This window comes from Balearica regulorum, chromosome Z, assembly GCF_011004875.1.
Source record: "Balearica regulorum gibbericeps isolate bBalReg1 chromosome Z, bBalReg1.pri, whole genome shotgun sequence".
Taxonomy (NCBI): Eukaryota; Metazoa; Chordata; class Aves; order Gruiformes; family Gruidae; genus Balearica; species Balearica regulorum.
Genome location: NC_046220.1, coordinates 61,472,925 through 61,493,431, shown reverse-complemented (window position 1 = coordinate 61,493,431; position 20,507 = coordinate 61,472,925). Strand labels below are relative to the sequence as shown.

The window sequence follows — 20,507 nt, the reverse complement described above, 5'->3', positions numbered from 1 at the left end:
GTTAAGTAGTCTCATCTCATAGCAAAATATGGTATTGGTAGGAGAAAGCAGGTCCCAGATGTGTGAAGAACTCCAAGGAGCACACACTCAGAATTCTGTCACTGCATCCTGCCTTAGGTCCAAGTGACTTCATGGGACCTCAGCACTGGACAGGAGCGCAGCCTTAGAAGGGGAAGATGCCGTAACTGTAGACTGGTAAAAGAGAGACAACAACCAGTGCACTACAGGTACTGAATGGCAGTGATTTTCAACCTGCACTCTCAACTGCTTCTACCAGGCTGCAAAAGATAGCAGAAGAAAACGTGTATTTATATTGTATGGCAATGTACACATATATCTAAGAGGATACACTTCCAATGGAAAATGTTTAGGTGGTCCACCAACTAGACTAAAAAAATTCAAAGTCACTCTTGTATACATTCCTTTTTTTTTTTCTAAATAGCCCACAGAATTAAAGAGTATTCTTGCTAAAAAATGCAAACAAGATCCCCAAGAATAAGTTAGATTTACTAAAATTATAAAGTCAAATCACCAAGTTTAAATTTGCTCAGTTATCTAGAAAATGAAAAGAGAATAATTGCACTGAGAAAGACAAATCAATTCCAAGACATGTCTTTTCTTATATCTGCCACTTGATTTCTGAAGGGCTGTGGTAGTAGGGGTTTTCAGTGCGCAAGTAATAGAAAAAAGGTACATCCAAGCAAAATTATTTTCACTTTGAGTTTCAGCAAAAGTTAGGTACACCTGCACTCCTTGATTTTCAACTCCAAAACTAGCGGTACAATTGGTATGGAATAGAAAGAGCATGCCATAATTAAACAGTATAAATCATTACTGTGGCCAATGGCTAGTTCATGAGGAAGTAAAGGCAACATTTATTTTCCTTTTTAAAAATTTTAAACATTATTATCTGAAAATAGCATACCAATGGAACAGTTTGAGTCATAGTATTTAATAATCACAACAACATTCAGCACATGTTGTGCTAAGTCACCATCCCTTTTTAAATGGCTGTAGCATTTTATCAATAGTCACTCTCCAGCTACAATAATAACTAACCAAGGTAGAAATGCCTGATTGTAAACATTCAAAAAGGTTTTCTTTTTCCTACTGCTAGCTATGTTGCAAGGATTATAAATATTTATCTTCCATACTCTTGAACTAGCCTTTGATTTCTAAACAGATTTTTAAATTCTTTACAGATTGTCATACCTCTCTCCAAATGTTAGGTTTAGTGGGAGCTTTCATTGAGACTTAAGTTCACCACATGCCAGGAGCAGAAAAGAACCACCACAGAATAGTGCCATATGCTGTTGTTGTAATCAAGAACCTCTTTGCGCTACTGATGAGGCCATAATTGTGAAAACTAATCTCTTGACAATTTCTGGTTTGTTCTGAAATTATTAATTTCATCTGCTGGAATCTAATATCTGTACTTGCAGGCACTGTAGCTTAGTATAACACAAGTTCATGGGATTCGTATGAGTAGCAAAAGTACATTTGTATATTTACTGTGTATAGTCTGGAAATTCAATTAAGTCAGAGAGTTTACAGATTGAAACCAAATTATCAAAAAGTCAGTCACACAGGGTAACCAGTGACATTTCAATGCGTTCAGCAGTCAAATCTAATTGTCCTTTACCTGGAGCTATTCAGTCTGAAGTGATAAACATGCTAAATTTTTACAAGGCCAGAAGTAATCAGAAAGTAAGTACAAGGTGTGTACAAGAGTGATTGTGCTGCTTTGTTACTTAAAAGCTTTTTAAAGCTTTTTGGTAAGCTGCAAACAGCCCCTTTAAATTTACTAAGTAAAATAGAGCTTTTCATAGGAGCAGTCCTGTCAATATTCAGCAAAAGTATTCAAATAATAAAAGACTAAGATGTTGCCTAAAAAAAAGTTTTCCTTACTATAAACTGTAAATTCTTTGAAAAGTCAGTGATACTAAATTCGTACGTGCATGTTTTACCACACTGGATGTCAGATAGTTTAGTCACATTCATACTAAGTCTCCTAGAATGCACAACCTGAGGCTTAGCTGCTACTGTTATACAAAAAGTGTTGAAGAAATATTTTGTTTTAAATGTAGGTTAATTACAGGTTAATTTTCCCAGTCTGTGCAAGGCAAACTCTCCTCTTCATCCTCTGATTCAGGGGATGCTTCCTTAATTCGTCGCAATGCTTCATGGATGCTCCTTGTCAGAGGGTCAGTATCAGGCAGAATTGTAAAGGATTCTCTCAAAACATCTTTCTGCACTTTCTTCAGTTTCACCCCTTTCCTGATCTGTGCCAAGATGTTATTGCTATCATCTTCATCAGGAAAAGGAGGGAGACTTCTCTGCTCAACTTTTCTTAAGTGAAAGCTGCCACGTTTCAAGGAAGCCAGCACTTCATCCATCGGGGAACTCACTGCAGTAAATCAAAAGAACTCCAGTATTATTGTCACTAAATTTTATCAGTCTTCATTTATATGTCCTACAGACCAAAAAGTAGCTGGATACTATTGATGCAATAGTCCCATACCATAAGTATAACAGTAACTCCACTATTGTTTTAGCCTCCAAATTTATCTTACCTATTACTAGGTCAAAACTGGTTTAAACAGACAATTATAATTTCTAAAACCACTTGACCTCCTATCAGGTAGGTAGTAAAACTTTCTGAACAAGATTGCTTTCCTGATTGCTTTTGATTTTCCAGGGAAATCAAAATAGCTGCAATGAATCCAGCATAATTAAAGTATTTATTACATTATCCTTCTCAACTTTGAAACTCAGGTAATGAGTATGTATCTTAAGTATTGGACTGTGCAGTTTGCATTTTGTGGCTGATTTTACTTACTATTTGACTATTACTACATGCCAGTGAGGGAAGCAGCAGTATAGTCAGCTGCAACAACATGCATTTTCCTGCTTAATTCATGTAGGTATTAGCACCTAGTCACAGTATGCCTACATACATTCCCTTCCTTTATAATTAATGGAAACAGAGAGGTAAGAGTTAATAGTTTATGACAAATTCTTCCTTTATCACAAATTTGAAACTAGTTCTCTGCAGAAATGAAAATCAGGCTTTTTGAAGAGCTACAAGTAGGTAAGATCTCTATCCAAGAGAATGCATTACAATAAAGTACAACAGTTTGAAATAGCTTGCATACACTAGCAGAGACAACGTGCAACACATATCAATCAATAGATGAATATCCACATCCAGTTCTTTTTGTACATTGCAGAATACATTTTTAAAACCTGTTTTGCATGTATGAGTGGGCTTTGTCCATCAGACTTATGGCCCACACAGCTGGAACAGACACGAAGAAAAGAGAAAAGAATACAAGACTCCACATTTGAAGGAGGAAGGATTGTAAAACACTCATCTGTCATACAGAGACAAATTTCTGAAGCTACTTAGAGACTTGGAAGATCTCAGGGAATACAGAGCAGCAGGTAGAGTGCTGCTGCAGACATTAACAATATTCTTAAGAGGGAGGATATAATTTGATTTTCTATTCGTGATTTTATGATGTATATCAAATTGCACACACAATACATGCTTTATATAAAACTGCAAGATAAAATGGGTATCAAAAAATAAACAATAGGACTACAGAAAAAGAAAAATGGAGCATAGCAGCATCAAAATTGATAATGAACTCCAGACGCTGTACCTGTGACCTGCAAGACTCGTAAGAGCTTAAGAATTCTGTAACTATGCAGTTGCTTCAAGGGTTTTGAATTATTTAAGGACATTTCTAGAGGAAACAGTCTTGTTTCTGTCTGATTGATGAAGACAGTTCTAATTTTGATTTTATCTGGATGAGGGAACATGTCAATGGGGGGATGTTTTCTGTAGTACTAATTGGCAGAGCCAGATAGAATTTTTAATACAGCCATAGAATATTTATTACAGCCATATTACAGCAGTGTGAATCAGGGCCCACTCAAGGTACTTTTTCTCTGTGACTTCCAGTAAAATAGTTCAGCTGAGTGCTTTTGAAAATTGCATCTCTGATCTTCAAATAAAAACTTAGCTCCAATATAGCATGTGTCGCTGAAACACCAGGATTATTTTGTTGAAAATGCTTGCCATTCTCCCCATTTTATCTATGGAATAAACAGGTAAAAGCAAGGAGCACAGAATCAACAAGTTGTAACAGATCTCCCAGCTCAGCGCTGTGCTCTATTCATTCTCCTCCATTTCCATGAAGTTTCTGATCTTTTAACATTTATTAACATGCTTAGCTGCATGATTACAGATTTTATTTCCAATTGTAGTTAAATTTATATATTCTTACTCAGCTCTCAACAGTACTTGAGGATTTGTGGATATTTGTATGAAAATTTGAAGAAACTCCGAAGATAGCATTCCCAAGGTTTCCACTGTCCCAAGACAAGTATTCATTTTATTAGGTCACAAATTATGTAAAATTGTGTTATTAAAAAACCACTGCACCCTCAGGTGAAGCATATAATATTCACAGTGCTGACTGTAAACTAGATAGGAAAAGATTCTTTTAGGCAACGTTTAGCTCCATTTTCTAACTAGTCTAACATGGTGCATCATAGAATCTGTTTCACAAGTGTTTTCAGTCCAATAGAACAAGTTGCTGTTCTTTACAATGCATGCTGTCATAAAGGGCCTAACATTTGTTGGAGTTGCTGACATTTGTCAACTGAAAAGGATTTAACAACTTTCCCATTAATAATTATAAATTAATCACAGCATACACTTTTCTATAGAGCAATTCAAAAGAGGAACTGATGTGCGTTACAATTAAATACACAGAAATGAAAACATTACCTCTCCTCCTCTGCAAACCCTCTAGATCACCGGTCTTCTTAAGCTTCTTCTTGGCACTGACAAGCTGACTGCTATCAAACAGATGTGCTGGTGGGACACCAGAAGAGTGCTGGACTCCTTTCTCCTCACTCTGACGTTTAACAAAGCCATCACTTTTCTCTAAGGATTTGGTGGCATCTTCCCTGGAGGGCAAAGGTGGAGGCGGAGGTGGAGGTGGTGGAGGCAAAGGGGCTGGAAGTGGTAGTACAGTAACAGTCTCTGGTTGAAGCTCATCGCTGGTAAGTGGAGAAGTGCTAACATGAGGCAGTCCAGAGGTAACACCATTGGGAGGTAATGAGATATCTTGAAGTTGTTCTAAGCTTGTGGATTCCTGCACTTCCAAAGGCTGAACTGCATTTTCCAATTCCACCTCTTCACTCTTCTCTTGGATTTGTAAGGTTGCTGGCAAAGAATGAGGCTGATCGACACAGGACATTGAGGTGGCTGCACATTTTCTTCTTGCATGAGCCAGCCGTAGTCTGGTTGATTTAAGTATTACTTGCCCAGGGTACCGCTAAAGTGAGTAAGTTATTGACAATTAGATAAACACATGCAACGCAATATTCTAGATACTAAGTTCCTATTGTTATGGTTTGCCTTTCTGACAAGTAGAATTCATCTGCTATTTTCATTCATTTTGCTCTGGATGTGAAACCAAAGCAAATATATCCTCACCTTTATGCCAAAATTATCAATTTGCTTAATTTTTATTCTTGGTTAAGCCACAATTTACATGTGATTGGTCTAGTCAGGGGCATACATGGGTTAGAATTAGGATTTCACTGAAAACCAGACTGTACATTCAAAACTGTTTTTTCTGAAAACTAAAATTCGAAATTCCCTCTTGGTTTCCTGTTCTAAAACTGGTCAATGGCTCCCTCTGCAACAAAGCCCTCTTGGACTTAATAGACTGGCCTTAGATGTGAATCATGGTACTTAAAAAGGTATCTCTTGAAAACATCAAACATTTTGAGGCTTTCCAAAGTATTTTTAATTTAGTTCTTAAATTTGCTGCCTCAATATCTGTCTTTTCATTAGTTTCATCCATAGCCATTTTTATGCAAAAATTTAAACTGCTTCTGAAAGACAGGTCTAATACATTTATACACAATTGTGGTAGGGCTATAGCAATAGAGATCCCAACAATATAAATATGTTTATACATTAAGTCAGTTCATTAACAGTTGCTGTTTAAAATAAGTAAATTTGCTCTACTTTACAGAAGCTATGCAATTCAAAAGCCTTCCAAACAATAAGGACATGAAGAGTGTACTGCTGAGCAAGACAGCTTTCCAGTAAAGAAACTTCTCATACCTGTATTTTTAAACGTATTCAGCAAAACCAGAAAAAGTCTTCACCAATTAATATAGTCTCCGTTTTCTTGCATTTTCACCCCTTTCCTTACTCTCTCCCCTTCATTCCATCCGTTTTCTGGTATTTCCATTACAATAGGAAGAGACAGGTGTTCTAGCAATCAGTGGTAGTGGGGTTATGTCAGAGGGCAATGCTCTTTGTGGGAAATACCATTTAGATTATACTTCTTTTAGGAACGTTTGCTAAGTGTCTTGTCACAACATTTAGATGTAACAGTGAGCAGAAACTTATTATGGCACTGGGAATGTAACAGCCAGAGGAATTTGTTACCACCAATGCCATATTTTGTTGTAATTTTTCCAAGTAACAGTTAACTATACAATGAAAGAGCTGATAGCATAATATAGTCCTGGAAAGAGTGGAAATTTCTTTTGCAAAAGAAACTGGTGGAAAAGTACAACTCTACTTCTATCACCTGTTTAAATGTGCGAAGTCTGTCCAGTGTTTTCTGTCGTTCCTGACTAACCCAGGAGCTCTTTCTTTCTTCTTCATCTTGTAATCGATCTCGCTTCTGAGAAAATAAACAGAAAATACATAAATATTACATCCAATGCTATGTTTATCATAATTTTTAAAAATGAATTAAAATAACACTTCTACTAATTGTTAGGAATTACCTAACAATCTACTTCTTAAATAAACACATGCCTGAAATTCAAAACTTGGCCTTTGTCTTCACCTTAAAAAAAATTACGTATTTCCTATTTTATAATCTCGAAGAAATAGAAAGCTCCGTAAAGAAAGATTTCAATCTGGAATTGGAAGAATTGAAGACCTGCTACCTTGAAAGATGAGAAAGAACTAAAGATGTGACAGAATATTATACTGAAAAAAGCCCCCTTAAATTGAAAATGGTATAAATTAGCCAGACAGCAAAACAGTATCCATCTTCTCTCATTCCAAGAACAAAATTACAGTCCAAACTGCAAGGCTGCCCACTTAAAAAAGTCGTATTAGTATTTTCACAGTGCAAGAAATCACAGAACTCAGTGACATAAAGTTTTGAATCCAATACTGAGCAAATTATGTAAACATTGTCATTTTAATTTACAACAGTAAATGAAAGTTTTGTATTTAATTAACTTAAGATGTCATTATTTAATCCAGCTTGATTTTCTGCAGTCTGACTTCAATGAAGGTTTGAAGCTCTTCCTTGCAGCTAAGACAGTTGTATTTTTTCTTGTTTGGGGATCTTACCTCAGTGAAAACACACATTTGGATCCACCTCCTTTAACTAGCCATCCATTCTCACAAAAGTTCAGGGAAGTTACTATGTCTTTGCAACAAAACACTACTCTTCAGTCAAATGTATTGAAAGTGAATGCTAGCTGTCAGATCGTGAAAGTCATTGTATGCAAGTTCAGAAGTTACCAGGCAAAGTGATAGAACAGGTGACTATAAAAAAAAAAAAACTGAGCAAACCCAGCAGCTTTAATTCTTAAAAACTCACAGCATTAATTACTTTTAAAAGCCCATCTTCATCATCGTAATTAAAAACTCTGATCACTTTTGTGAACTTCTATTGTCATTCAGTCAATACAAAAACAGTGTTTGCCTGCCTGCCATTTTCAGAACTCAGCTAGTTGCTTGGTGTCCTTCATAAAGGGCCAATTTCTGTGATTTGGAAGGAGGTAACTATAAAAGGAAAACATGTCTGAGAAATAGTAAGGACAGGAAACAGGAAAAGGTGAAGAGGAACAGAAGCATGTGGCGAAAAGAAAATAACAGAGCAATGGGGCAAAGAAGTTAAAACAGAAGTATAAAGAAAAGATTATAGCAAGAAGAAATGATAATTCTACCACCATGCCTGCACGTTACATATGCAATCAGGTCAAACTTTTCCTGAAGCAGTCTCAGACCCAAGGGGGTTTTTTGTTTGCTTTGGTTGTCTTTTGTTCTGTTTTGCTTTGTTTTTAAATAAGTAGTGAAATTGCAATTCTTATTTTGTTTCAGGTATGGACACCCTTGAGATTTTCTTTTCAAAGTTCTTCATGAAAACCAGTGGCTTAAAACCTATTTTATATTAATAGTAGAAATTTTCAGTCACATTACTAACAGAAAAGAAAAAAAAAAGCATAAGTTCTTTATATAATGCAAACGCCAACTCTACGAAATAAATAACAAAAGAGCCCTTCAGTGTTTGAGAGACAAGAAAGATCTTCAACTTTGTCAAGTCTTATTTTTAAGAGTGATAAAGGGACTACAATCCACACAGCAAATTCCTTTGTCTTATTGTAAGAACTGAAAAAAACCCCAACATTTTTCTAAGTTCCTCAAAGAGTATGCCAATATGTACTGTCTTTCACAAGTAGCCTTTTCATAAAATAAATTATGCAGCTGACTTCCTGGACAAATGTATCAACGTTAAAAATGTATAAGTATGAAATAGAATCACTTTCACTAATCTAACTGAAGTCTGAATTAAAGAGACTTGGATTTCAATGCATCTTTGTGAGTGATCTTTATTAAATATTGATACTATATCAGTTCCCAAGACCTAGCCCAGAATTTGAATATTCTTTAACGTAAAGTCTATTGTGTTCAGCACAAGAGTTGGACGAGCTAGTCTGTTCTCTGCAATGAGACTGTGCAGAGAATTGTGGAGCATACAGCTGGAACTACATCTTCATACAACACAATTCAAGTGATTACTTTTGTAGAAAGAAGAAAAAAACACAACCAAACAAGCTTACTAAGACACAAGAATAAATCTGTACAGCTTCCTTACTCACTTCAGCATATCTGATGCAGTAGTCAAAGATGTCTGGAATCATTTATGTGCATATGATAACAAACTGCGTGCAGCCTAACCCTCACAGTAATCACTTTGACCGTGAACCTACCATTAAAGAACTGCTTCAGTTGCTTGGGTTCACTGTCATCCTACAACAGCTATATACTCCCCCTAACCAGCATAATATGATACAGAAATCCATGGTGCAAAGGTCAAGGATACACACTATCATTTTAGAACACCTAGCACTCTGAATACTCTCCTAATTAATGTATAATGAGGAATGCAAGCTATTAACTAGAGGCTAAACTCAACAGCAGAAAACTCAAACTTACTAGCTGAACAGTATGGTGCATTTTGTATTCCTCCTCACTCTGGTGACGCTGCTGGATCTTCTCATTATGCTTTGCAATACAGATCTCCTGTAGAGACATAAAATGTTATCTATAAAATATGAATTTCAAATATTGATTTACAGGGTGTAATGTCATATTTAGCAAACAGCACTAAGAATTCGAAAAATAAAAATTAGAAAGCTCATCTCAGACAAGTTAATTTAACTTACAAGAAAACCATAAAATGGAAACAAAACCATGAGAGACAAACCCAAACCTATTACTTTTAACTGTCAAAAGAATATACACAAGTAACAGCTGCTTGAAAAGACTCTTCTACAATACCAGTACAAAAGTGGCAACAATCACTGAAAATATTTCATAAAACCCTTGTGTATTTGTATACATGGATAATAACTAACGCTCAAGTATACTACATATTTCTGTTTGTGCAACTAGGCAGCTTCCCATTTATAAGTGTGAGTTCACCTTTTGCATGTACAATCTGCAAGCACAAACATTAATAAAGTTGTTACAATTTTATGCATGCACAAGCAAGTTCACTTACATTACAGAGTTCACGTCTGTAATGCCTCATTTTTTAAAAAAAGCATTTATTACATTGCCTAAAACTAAGAACAGGTTAAAAAACCCCAGTCCATGTTACAACAGATGACAAGAAAGAGGATGACACTCAAACTTTAGGTAGATGATATAAGAAGAACTGAATTAAGTATCAGTTACAAAGAAAAGGCATGTGCAGGAATTTAGAGTAGTGACAAGACAGACAAGTTCATAGGACAATACTGACTGAGGGCCAGGAAATTAGACAGTATGGCTACGAAGTTAGGCCCAGTACAAACACTACACAGAACCAGAACAAAGTCAGATGTGTCGTTAGAAACAGATCTCATGGCTGTATAAGAGGGGGCAGTGTCAGGAGGCAGTTTGGAGTGTGACTGCAACTAGAACAACCCAGAAACGATGGGCTTCCCAGCTTCCCAGGCACCAGTCACCTTGACTTACTGGGTGGAGCCAGACAGGAGCTCTGCCTCTGCAAGCATTGCTTGGGGCAGCTGGTGGAGTTACCAGCCATCTACTACCAAGATACTACACCAAAAGACACAAAAACAAGGAAGGAAACCCACAATTCCAGATCCCTGGAAATGCAGCAAAAGCTACGTTCTACAAGCTGACTGTGGACATACTGTGCTCACATAAAAAGGCAGCCAGTGTTCCTGTATAGGACAGAAATACCATGCTGTCTGGAATGCTTCTAAACAGTAAGACCGTCAGTATTGCTACTGTATACAGGTAACACTCCAACAAGTGCATAAGTTTCTGTGGAAATACTGTCCCAGCTTCATCAGAGATTATATACACAGCTAAACACTGCTGGGTTTTGTTTGTTTGTGGAGTTTTTTTCCCTGATGAAAAGACTTTAATTAATACAGCTGGAAAAGTTAATCCATTTAATTTTTAACTGCAAAAGAACAAACTACTTCATTTCTGCATTTCAAAGACATAGCAACAGCTTCAGATATTATTAGAGAATCTGAAAGACTTTTTGTAATACTACTACTGTTTCACCTTTATAGTTTATTCTCTATTTCTGTGTTAAGTTTGATTAAAAGTCTTCTAAAATAACAAGGAATGTATGTTATGAGATATAAAAAAGTATTTTAAAATAATGAGAAAATGCGTGTTAGGTTTGGGTTTTTGACATATCTCACAAATACTTTGGGGGCACTCTTTTATGAAACATTTTCTCTCTAGCATCAGTATTTAAATCTTTCTGATCAAGAGCAATAATGAAAGATATTTTAAGCATGTAAAGAGGATACACCAGACCAAACATATTTGGTGTTGACTTTGTACTAATAAACAACCTACTTTAATGTAATTAGATCTGACTTCAAATAATAAAAAAGACTAGGAGGGGCTGAAAACATTGCAGTACAGGATTAGAGATCTGAATCACCTTAATTAATTACAGAAATGGTCAAAAAAAAAAGGTTGCCAAAAAAGGTAGGGACAAATGCAGTCTTCTACTTGTACACAAGATTAAGTGACTGCGAATAAAGGCTGAAGTAAAAAAAAAAAGCCTGGTGGCAGCATTCATGAAAATTATCTCGATTATTATGGCAGATGACAAGTTGAACATAAACCAACAAACTCTTGAGAAAAAAAGAAAAAATCATAATTGGGTGTGTAAGCAGGAATACAGCCTGCTGCACATGTGAAACAGTCCTTCCTTCTCAGCTCTTGGAAAGCCAGAGCGTTATGTCCAGTCCAGACTTCAAGTAAGTTGTTGACAAACTGTATGGAATTGAGAGAGCATAAAGAAGTAATGTTCATTTCTTTTTTAATCACCTGCCTGATTTCACAGTATCAAATTTTACTCCTGTTAAAGAGACAAAAAGGGAGAGCTGAGGAACCACTTCAACCTTCATCACTAGATAAGCTACCATGTTTAAGATTAGTAGCGTGCAATATACATAAAAGAGATCTGCATTAGTATATTTAACTAGTTCCAGTAAGCCTTGCTTTCAGATTGAAAAGTAACCCAATTAAAAGGTTAGCTTCTCATGTAGTAAGCTTGGTATGTGTAGAAACTATATTTTACTATAAGCATTCTATGTATTTATGCCCTTATATTGTAGTAGTAATAGTAGTAGTAACAACAGCAACAACAATAATGAGATGATGATAATGATGAAAGCATACCAAGTAACCCTATGCCAGCTGTCACTGCATCTACATAACAGCTGTTTTGACATGGGCTATCCTTTAAACTGTGGGCTTGCAAAGTAGTAAAGGTGTCCTATTAGATGCGCACAACAGCATGTGAGGAAGCTTACTAGATGAAAGCACGTATTATGAACATATCCCAAACAGCTTCACCAACTAGTTGCTTCTCCTAGTCTGCTCATGATGAGGAATACTCTTCCTGGATGTAAAATAATTCAATTTCTCCAAAACTCTGTTTTTCCAAAGATATTTTTCTAGACATCTTCTACATCATCTTTTTAACCTTGATTCTTTGCTGTAAATCAGGCTCCCTAATAAAACAGCTGCTTATTCCATATGATAACCTAATTAATACTGCTGTGCAGCCAGCAGGGGGTAGACTGGGATAACAACAGCAATATTCTGCATGAAAAATCCATAACTAGCTTTCAAGAAGTAAGAAAAATAATGAGACTGCTGTTAAAGTCTTACTTTTGAATGACTGTCATCAACACAAAGGAACATCAGGAAATGACTGCTTAACAAACGCAAATACGTTAGTATAAAAAAATGCGAGAATAAAAAGTTTATACTCATGATAGTGCAGTGAAAGACCATCAACCTCTGCAAAACCATAAATTTAAAAAATGCTGGCTCAGATGTACAGAATCACAACTGAATGAGTTTTCTAAGTAACCGCTAGCAAAAGTTTCTAAGTAAAGGTTTGGTACAATTATTTGACAACCTCATTAAAAAATAAAAGCATCAGCTGCAAATACAGGGAAGGAATTTCTGAAAACCAAAATGATTAGACACTGTAGTCACAGAAGTGTATATTTATATTACATATAGTCTTATTCTACACAGAGTAATTGATTCCCTTTCACTGCGTTATCTCCTCAACAGAAAAGATTTCCAAATACCTGCGTAATGAAACAACCCCCTCCAAAAAATAACTGATGATAGAGAATCATTCCTATTGTTTTCTCAAACATGGTATCTCCTGCTAGAAAGGAGGCATTCTCATAAGGGTATCTTCAGTTGCCAAAACCTAATAATGAGCATGGACTGTAATTTCTAAATATATCACAAGATTGTGATATACACCTCTCAATGCACAGCTTGCTTTTTGTTTTCAACTACAGAACTGATAAGGTAAAAAAAAAATAGAAGAAGAAAAAGGAAAAAACCTGCCAAAGCCTCATCAACCCAATCCAAAACAGAACACTTGTTTACAGTTCTATTTTAAGATATTCTGCTGAAACAAGTATTGTCAGGAACACAATCTGATAAGCATTAAGGAGATTCTCATCTCGGTTCAACATCAAATGTTTTTTAATTGAGAAAGACAGACCTTAAGATTTACCACATAGTATGTACTTTCCAAATGCTCTCTCAAAACCTCATTTTTTTTTTCCACTTAGCATTCAGTGATCACTGCACTCATTCTCACTATCTAGAATCTGCTTTTGTATCCCATCTGTATCTTTGTTCTGCATGCTTAACTTAAACTGCCAACTCTTCAAAGCAACAATCCTTTCTTCCTCCCAGTTTTCTAAAGTACAACTATGACCCACATCAGGCACTATTAATAGCGTTCATTAACAATGTTTTGCAATAGCACTAGAATGGTCACTCAAGATACAAAGCTTGTTTATGTTTGAATCAAAGCCACAAAAGCCTTGATCTTCTGGTAATTACTGTTAAGCTTAGTAGGGCTCTGCATTATCCAGCAATAATAAGAGCAGCTTATACCTTATAATGTATATAGCTTATACAGTAAATATCTTATAATGATATAGCTTATACAGTAAATACCTCTAACATAAATATCCATCAAAAAGGCTACGTTCTTTTCTGCCCAACAAGTGCCGCAAAATGGCACACAGCTGATTCTCCCTATTCTTTTTGCTCAAATAAAAATCTTTAATTTCCCTTGGCAAGTTTAAATACATGTTATTATAATCTGTGATTTCGTTAGAAGCTGAAAGCAAAGTATTTCACTGCAGCACTCAACTCCAGATAATGCTACAATGGGCAATGAAATCAGCAGAACTGGAACTAGTTCTGAGAGTGCTGTGATGTCCGTGCTATGATGTCCAGCAGTGAAGTTCCACACGGAGACATTACCTCAGGTTGTGAAAGCAGTGTAGCCATGCTCTTCCAGCACAGCGCTGAGCAGACATGACTATATCACTCCTGCACGCAGATCCAGATGAGCAATACCGCTATATACAACTCTGCATCATGTCTCAGTGCACAAGGAGGCATGCTGCAACTACTGTTACAGCCCAGAAGTAATTCCTTCAGCTTAAACAAGGTATTTTATCATAGCATAACCTTGAAATAAATAAGCCAATTGAAAGTGATGAGTTCTTTATACAGATATGAAGGCATGCTAAAAAAATCTCTACTCCTGCTTCAGAGTTGCTTCTTGACTTGTTAACTCATGTAAGTTAAGTAAGGAACAGCAACCAGGCTGTCGCTTTTAAACAGGTTTGTGTACTCTGTAAGATGCCAGCAGTGTCTTTTCACATGCAGGAGAAAATAGCATAACTATTATAATGCAGTCTGTACTAATTAGCATAACATGACAGATAGGATTCATTCCTTAAAGTACTTGATTTTTTTTCTTTTTACAAACTCACATGAAACAAACTCAATGACTCTGAGCAAACTGCTTCCCATAACTGACTATCAAGAGACATTTCTTCTATAGTAATTTATTTGCAGTCTTCTCCTTATTGCATTGCTCAGAGACAGGACAGTGACTGAAGAAATATAAAAAATCCAAAATATAAAATGTATCAACTACTGTTTTGTTTGCTCTGTTATGCTTCATATTCAGGTACAGAAATAGATACATTGGTTATGAAGGGGAGGCAAGACCTGAAGGCTTTTCCCTCAACTACTAGAACTGTTTATATAAAGGGTCATCTCCCACAACAAGGGACATGACTGGGAACATATAACCACACCAACCCCTGATCCCCATTTAGAATGAGCTCTCAACTGGGACTTCTTCATAACCTTATAGCATAGGGTGGACATCTATTTTATAACAAGTATTACAATATTCTCCTCAGAACTTTGATCTATTCTACTCATTAAGCTATCCTGCTCATTAATAATACATATTCATGTAACCACAAACTGCTAGGGAACAATAAACAAGTCATTCTGACAAGTCATTGTGGAAAAAAGGAATGAACAAATTTACATACACTTGATACACAATTTCAAAACATTAGCTATATCAAAACAATTTTCTGCACAACATCCCAGTCATGCAATGCATGAAAAAGGAAAATGGCCCTAAATAGCACATTTAGTTTTACAAATTAAGAATATATACTGGATTTCATATCCATCTGCTGAATACAGAGTATCAATGACAAATGACACAGTTTAAAAGGATGAGGTAAGAGAATGAAAATAGAATTCATTAGAGAGAAAACACCCTTGAAAATTCTCTTCTGCAAATATATATAAAACTACTCTCTGTAAAAATGTGCATTCTAGCATGGGCTTTCCACATGAAAGTATTCTGATTCATTAATAGAAACAAGTTTATTTGTTGACTTCAAAGTGATTAAAGGTTGCTTTAAAGCTAAAAGCTAATCTGAATCTTAAATATATCCATTAAATAATACATGCTTTTATATTTGCTACTCCGCAAAACATCTTTTACTAAGTAGTAAATACAATCCATGAAAATTCTGGGAGACTTGGAAGTTGTATCTGAAATGAAACCTTTTGAAGTTTTATTAAATTTGCTAATTATGGTAGAAATTTGCAATTTAATAATACCTTCTTATTTCTGAGGTAGGCTTTCTTGGCTGAAATACGTCCACGCCTTGCTTCCAGCTGGCGGATTTTTTGTTGTAACTTTTGCAGCTCCTCTTTTTGCAAGCGTATAGATGTTGCCATATCCTCTTTTTCAAGCATGGCTTCCATACTTTCATAAGTGTCATAATATACCACTTCATCTCTCTTCTCTGTTTTAAAAATGTCAGCAATGAAAAAGTCAAATCAGTAGTTTGTATTTTATTAACATATTGTTTTGATCAACAACAACAACCACCCCCACCGAGTCGCAAGATTTAATGTAGAAGATAGTCCTTTCAGCAGACTATCAAAAATCAAAAGGTCAGAGGAAAAGCACTAAACAGCAAAGCACTGTACGGCTTTAAAGCTTATATAAAGAACAGAAATCAATACCAATGAAGCACAGCTTGGTATTCAGGTAAGCTCAGAGCATTAAAATACAAATGCAATTGTAAATGTACGCTTGTGTCTGTAGCATAACTTGATCACAATGTCCACACATATCTTTGGGGTCTCTTAACTAATACAAGGGACACATGATGTGCAGTAATATCCTCTGGTCTTCACTATGAAGTTCAGGATATACAGACTCTTTCTGAAGTCTTTGATATGAGACTCTTCTGCAACAACCTCCTACTAATTTCAAGAAAGGGGAGTCAGACAACGAAACACCGAAAATCCTCTTTTAGGAGGTTTTCGACCTCCCAGTCACTGTTTCCGCTCAGAGGCAACAGAGGGAGGGTAACTTCCAAGGCAATCCTTCAAAGCATTATAGGCCTGGAAGGGAGGTCATTACTAATAGTTTTATCAACAATCATGTTTTTTAGCCTCCTGAGTGAAGCATTCAGTATAACGTTGAGCTCATCTCTGAATGCTGCCTTCTCATCTCTTGCCAAGAGGGAAAGACTGATGATTATAAGTCCTTGCAGAACGCTGGGATGAAGAACCAGCAAAGGCCTCTTGTTCCTTATTTCACTGGCATACCAAGTAGGATATTTTTGTAATACACCAAGAGGGATATGCATTACTGCTGGCTGAAACAAGCAGATAGAGCTGGCATGACTGTCAAGTGTCTACTCTGCAGCACCACCAAACCTTCTCATTTGAACTTCATCAACTACTTTCAGCAAGACTGTAACTTCCTCTTACTTCTGCTACTAGATTATTTGGGGAGAAGGGCAGGGTTTTCTTCAGTACACTGTCCACTTTAAAAGCTGTTGTCACTTCATGTTATTTGTCATGCTAATTTTAGCTCAGCAGAAGATACAGCTGGACCAGAAAAGAAAGCACAGCACTATATTAACTTTACAATAAAAACTAATAAAAACAGACCTACTACATTCTTTACTTTAGTGCTCATTTCAAAAAGAAACCGACACAAAGTTTCATCCATAGGTAAAGCTGCCAAGTCAATAGAACCCACTTTGAGACATCAGTGAGTAAAAGAAAGACTCTAGGCTAACAACTATTGTATTTTGCCATGAACTTATAAAATGTGAGAACTTACATGAAAATTTTCTTTTACAACACTTCCATGCACAGTTAAAGATAGGAATTTACAAGCGAAACTCCAATAGCACACCTGCAAACCAGTCAAATCTACCATTTATAAAACATAATGTTAAACTATGTTTTACTGTTCAAAAAAACCCCTTGGCAACACTATTGCAACCTCCATCAAACATTCCAAGAATTTTCTACAAACAGCTTATGAGCTTTTGGAATGCCTACAAATTTGCTAAGTGCTTAAAGCTTCTAACGACTCGACCACTTACAATAAAACAAATAGAATTATTCTCTTTTAGATATGATCCACACCATTTGTACTCGTTCAACCCACCCTCCTACCAAAGCAGGAACCTACTATCACATTCTCTATTGACAGCAATGCATCCGTCACAAAACCATTTTACAAGAATCTACAAATAGTTTGTAGGGATAAAGTAAAACCCTTTAAAATTCTAACCTAATAAATTCACATTTTGTGAATTTCAGTGCAGGCATTTGGTTAATGACAGTAAAAAACTACTACTGTTGTTTATAATGTGACAATCCATTATCATTTGATACTTTTCAGATCCAATGTGCTGAATTTGACAGTTGGACTTGATGATCTTAGAGGTCTTTTCTTAAAGATTCTATGATTCTATGAATTTGCAAAATAAAATGTTTTTCCTCTAGCTTACAACCAACTGGCAGTCAAATCAAATCACTCTCAAAAAATTCTGTGGAGACTTCATTAGCAGGAACGGTGATGTCCCTCAAATCAAAACAGAATCCAAAATTCCCTGAACTATCTTTGCAGAGGCAATACAGTCAAAGAATAAAGAATAACAACAGCCTCTACAAGTCACTAAGACACATGTATTTCAAATCATACAGATGTGCACAATTAAAAGGCTGTTTCTTGACTGACTATAAGTACACTTTTAAAGGGAACCATAACAGAAGATGCAACAGACCATTCTTTTTTCTTTGACTGTATAAGAAATAACACATATTAAAAGAACATGATATGTTTTAGATGCTTTCATTCAGATTAGGTGCCACACAGTCTTCAAGAGATGTAGCCACTTCAGTGTCACCTTCTTCACATTAACTGCTCTATTCCCACCACCTAACTAAAGTCTGAAGAGGTAATTTCATCCTTTGAACAAAATACCCTCATATTTAAGAACTCTATTTTTACTTTTCTGTCCTATGGGGTATTAACTGAGGATTGTTAAAAAACAGTAATTCCTTCTAATATAGTCTTTACTTAAAAAAAAAACCCAACTTTTGGATTTTGCATTAAAGAGTACTTCACAAACTTAAAATAGCAAAGGAAGAATAGTGGACTATTTTGGTGCACTGGGGAAAGGAGAGGGTTGTTTGTTTAGCTGACTTGGAGTTTTATTTTGGGTCAGGTTGTGGGGTTGGGGTGGGTTTTTCTTTTAGATTTCTGGAGAAAACATTAGTGACAAGATGCAATGACCTATGATGTTTTTACAGCACGCTTAATCTCTGAGGGCCCTTAGGTTTTACTATCACTACATCAAAGAGGAAGAATTCTGATACAGGTTTCTTTTCAGCCTCCTGTTCAAGAGATTTCCTTGGGTCCACAGGTAAGCAAACCATACCATGTCTTCAGTACCAAAATAAGTGTCTGATTTCCCAAGTACAAAAACTATCTATCTCTAAAGCACTAACTAGCTCTCCACAGAGGGACCTGGTCAAAGTTGCCACATTTCTTTAAATCATTTACAGAGTATTCAATCCTCATCTTCCATACCTGCAGTTAACCGTTGTTGCTATCACAAGCCTAAGAGGAGGAGATCCATGTAACAGTGAGAAAAATCCATGATACCAATGTTTTCTCTTTTTCCAGAGGTAACTCACAATACAATCCAGCTTCAAATCGCTTTTCTTAAGTGACTTTCCTATAATCAAATTTGCTATTCAAGCCCTATGCACTAATCAATAAAACAGCTGGTGTGAATAAAAACATTAACTATAGAAAGGTTCAAAGGATAGAACTGGATTCAAAAATGCTGTATGATTTACCTGTTCCATTTCAATAGTTCCTAAGTACACAAGGTATAGTAGGTTCTGGAAATACAAAGTTTGCATCACTGCTCTAAATCAGTGAGACGGTAATACAATAAGCTTCGAAGTTTAGCTGAAAGACTCTGGCTTTGCAAGAATACCTTTTGAAAACCAGTCACTTCAAAGAAATGAGTAATACCAAAGCAAATTGTTAATGAGGCAAGTCCAGTAATTAAGACATTTCCTCCTCCCTGAATTTTGTTTTCCAAAACTTACATAGTATCTTACATGCTTATTTCCAACACAGGCAATCAGAATTTCTGTATGTGTATGTGTATGTGTATGCATATGCCTTATGAACAGGTGCAAATTTTAATTTAACAGTAGTTACATTAGAAGATCCAGTTCTTCATATGGTAAAGAATCTCATTTCATTCCCCCAGGCTTTACTAGACTCTTAGGAAGAGAATTATCTTTTACAGATTACGTCTTAAATAAAAGGCATAAAACACCTGACATCAGTCTTCTGATGCTTTCAAGTTGTGCTGTCAGCAGCAGCTCTTCACATTTCAAGATCTCAAACTGCACTTCATATAATTGAAGCTGTAGATCATAATAGTCAGCTTCTAACTGGTCCAAATGGGCTATGGCTTCTGTACCACCTTTCAGGCTCTGCATCTAAATGGGAAGAGAAAAAAAAAACCAACAAAAAACCACAAGACTCCAGGATAATGAGGAGAACAAAACCACAGACTTTATGATTACAGATAGATACAGTCTGGTACACTAAAAGTAACATGTTAAAATTGAACACATCAAGAGGAGAAGATTGGTTTTGAACAGCCACAAACTTTCAGACATCTTTAATATCTGACATTTTTTCTATATGGCAATGAAAAAATCCATGGCATTGGATTACTCTTTGTGACTGTCAAAGTGACAAATCATATAATGCATAGTGTAAGACATCTCTACCACCCTTTTACTCTACCACTTGGTTCTCTGAAGATATATAATGAAAATAGTATTTTCTTATCTTTAGTCTAAAAAGTCTAAAAGTTGTTTTGCTAACAGCATCTAGAAAAATGCAGTTAAAACTGTCATTAAAGCTGAACTGAGGAAAAAATGTGAAAAGTGGTGGAAA

General features: G+C 35.9%; 2 protein-coding genes across 3 annotated transcripts in view; one reads left to right on the top strand and one right to left on the bottom strand.

Annotated features, from left to right (window-relative positions):
• HOMER1 (homer scaffold protein 1) overlaps nucleotides 1-8,657 on the top strand; it is a 120,569-nt gene extending 111,912 nt beyond the window's left edge. The window contains exon 9 of the mRNA XM_075739268.1: nucleotides 8,165-8,657. Coding sequence (XP_075595383.1) covers nucleotides 8,165-8,206 — 42 coding nt within the window. The 3' untranslated portion in view covers nucleotides 8,207-8,657. The remainder of the gene's footprint in view (nucleotides 1-8,164) is intronic.
• JMY (junction mediating and regulatory protein, p53 cofactor) overlaps nucleotides 1-20,507 on the bottom strand; it is a 70,472-nt gene that overhangs the window by 6,656 nt on the left and 43,309 nt on the right. The window contains exons 5-10 of one of the 2 annotated variants that reach the window (XM_075739259.1): nucleotides 19,876-20,041; nucleotides 15,821-16,008; nucleotides 9,281-9,367; nucleotides 6,627-6,722; nucleotides 4,799-5,351; nucleotides 2,097-2,407 (exon numbers count right to left, since the gene is read on the bottom strand). In XM_075739259.1, the coding sequence (XP_075595374.1) occupies nucleotides 2,100-2,407; nucleotides 4,799-5,351; nucleotides 6,627-6,722; nucleotides 9,281-9,367; nucleotides 15,821-16,008; nucleotides 19,876-20,041 (1,398 nt within the window). In that variant the 3' untranslated portion in view covers nucleotides 2,097-2,099. The remainder of the gene's footprint in view (nucleotides 1-2,096; nucleotides 2,408-4,798; nucleotides 5,352-6,626; nucleotides 6,723-9,280; nucleotides 9,368-15,820; nucleotides 16,009-19,875; nucleotides 20,042-20,507) is intronic. The other variant, XM_075739260.1, reaches the window with a different exon arrangement.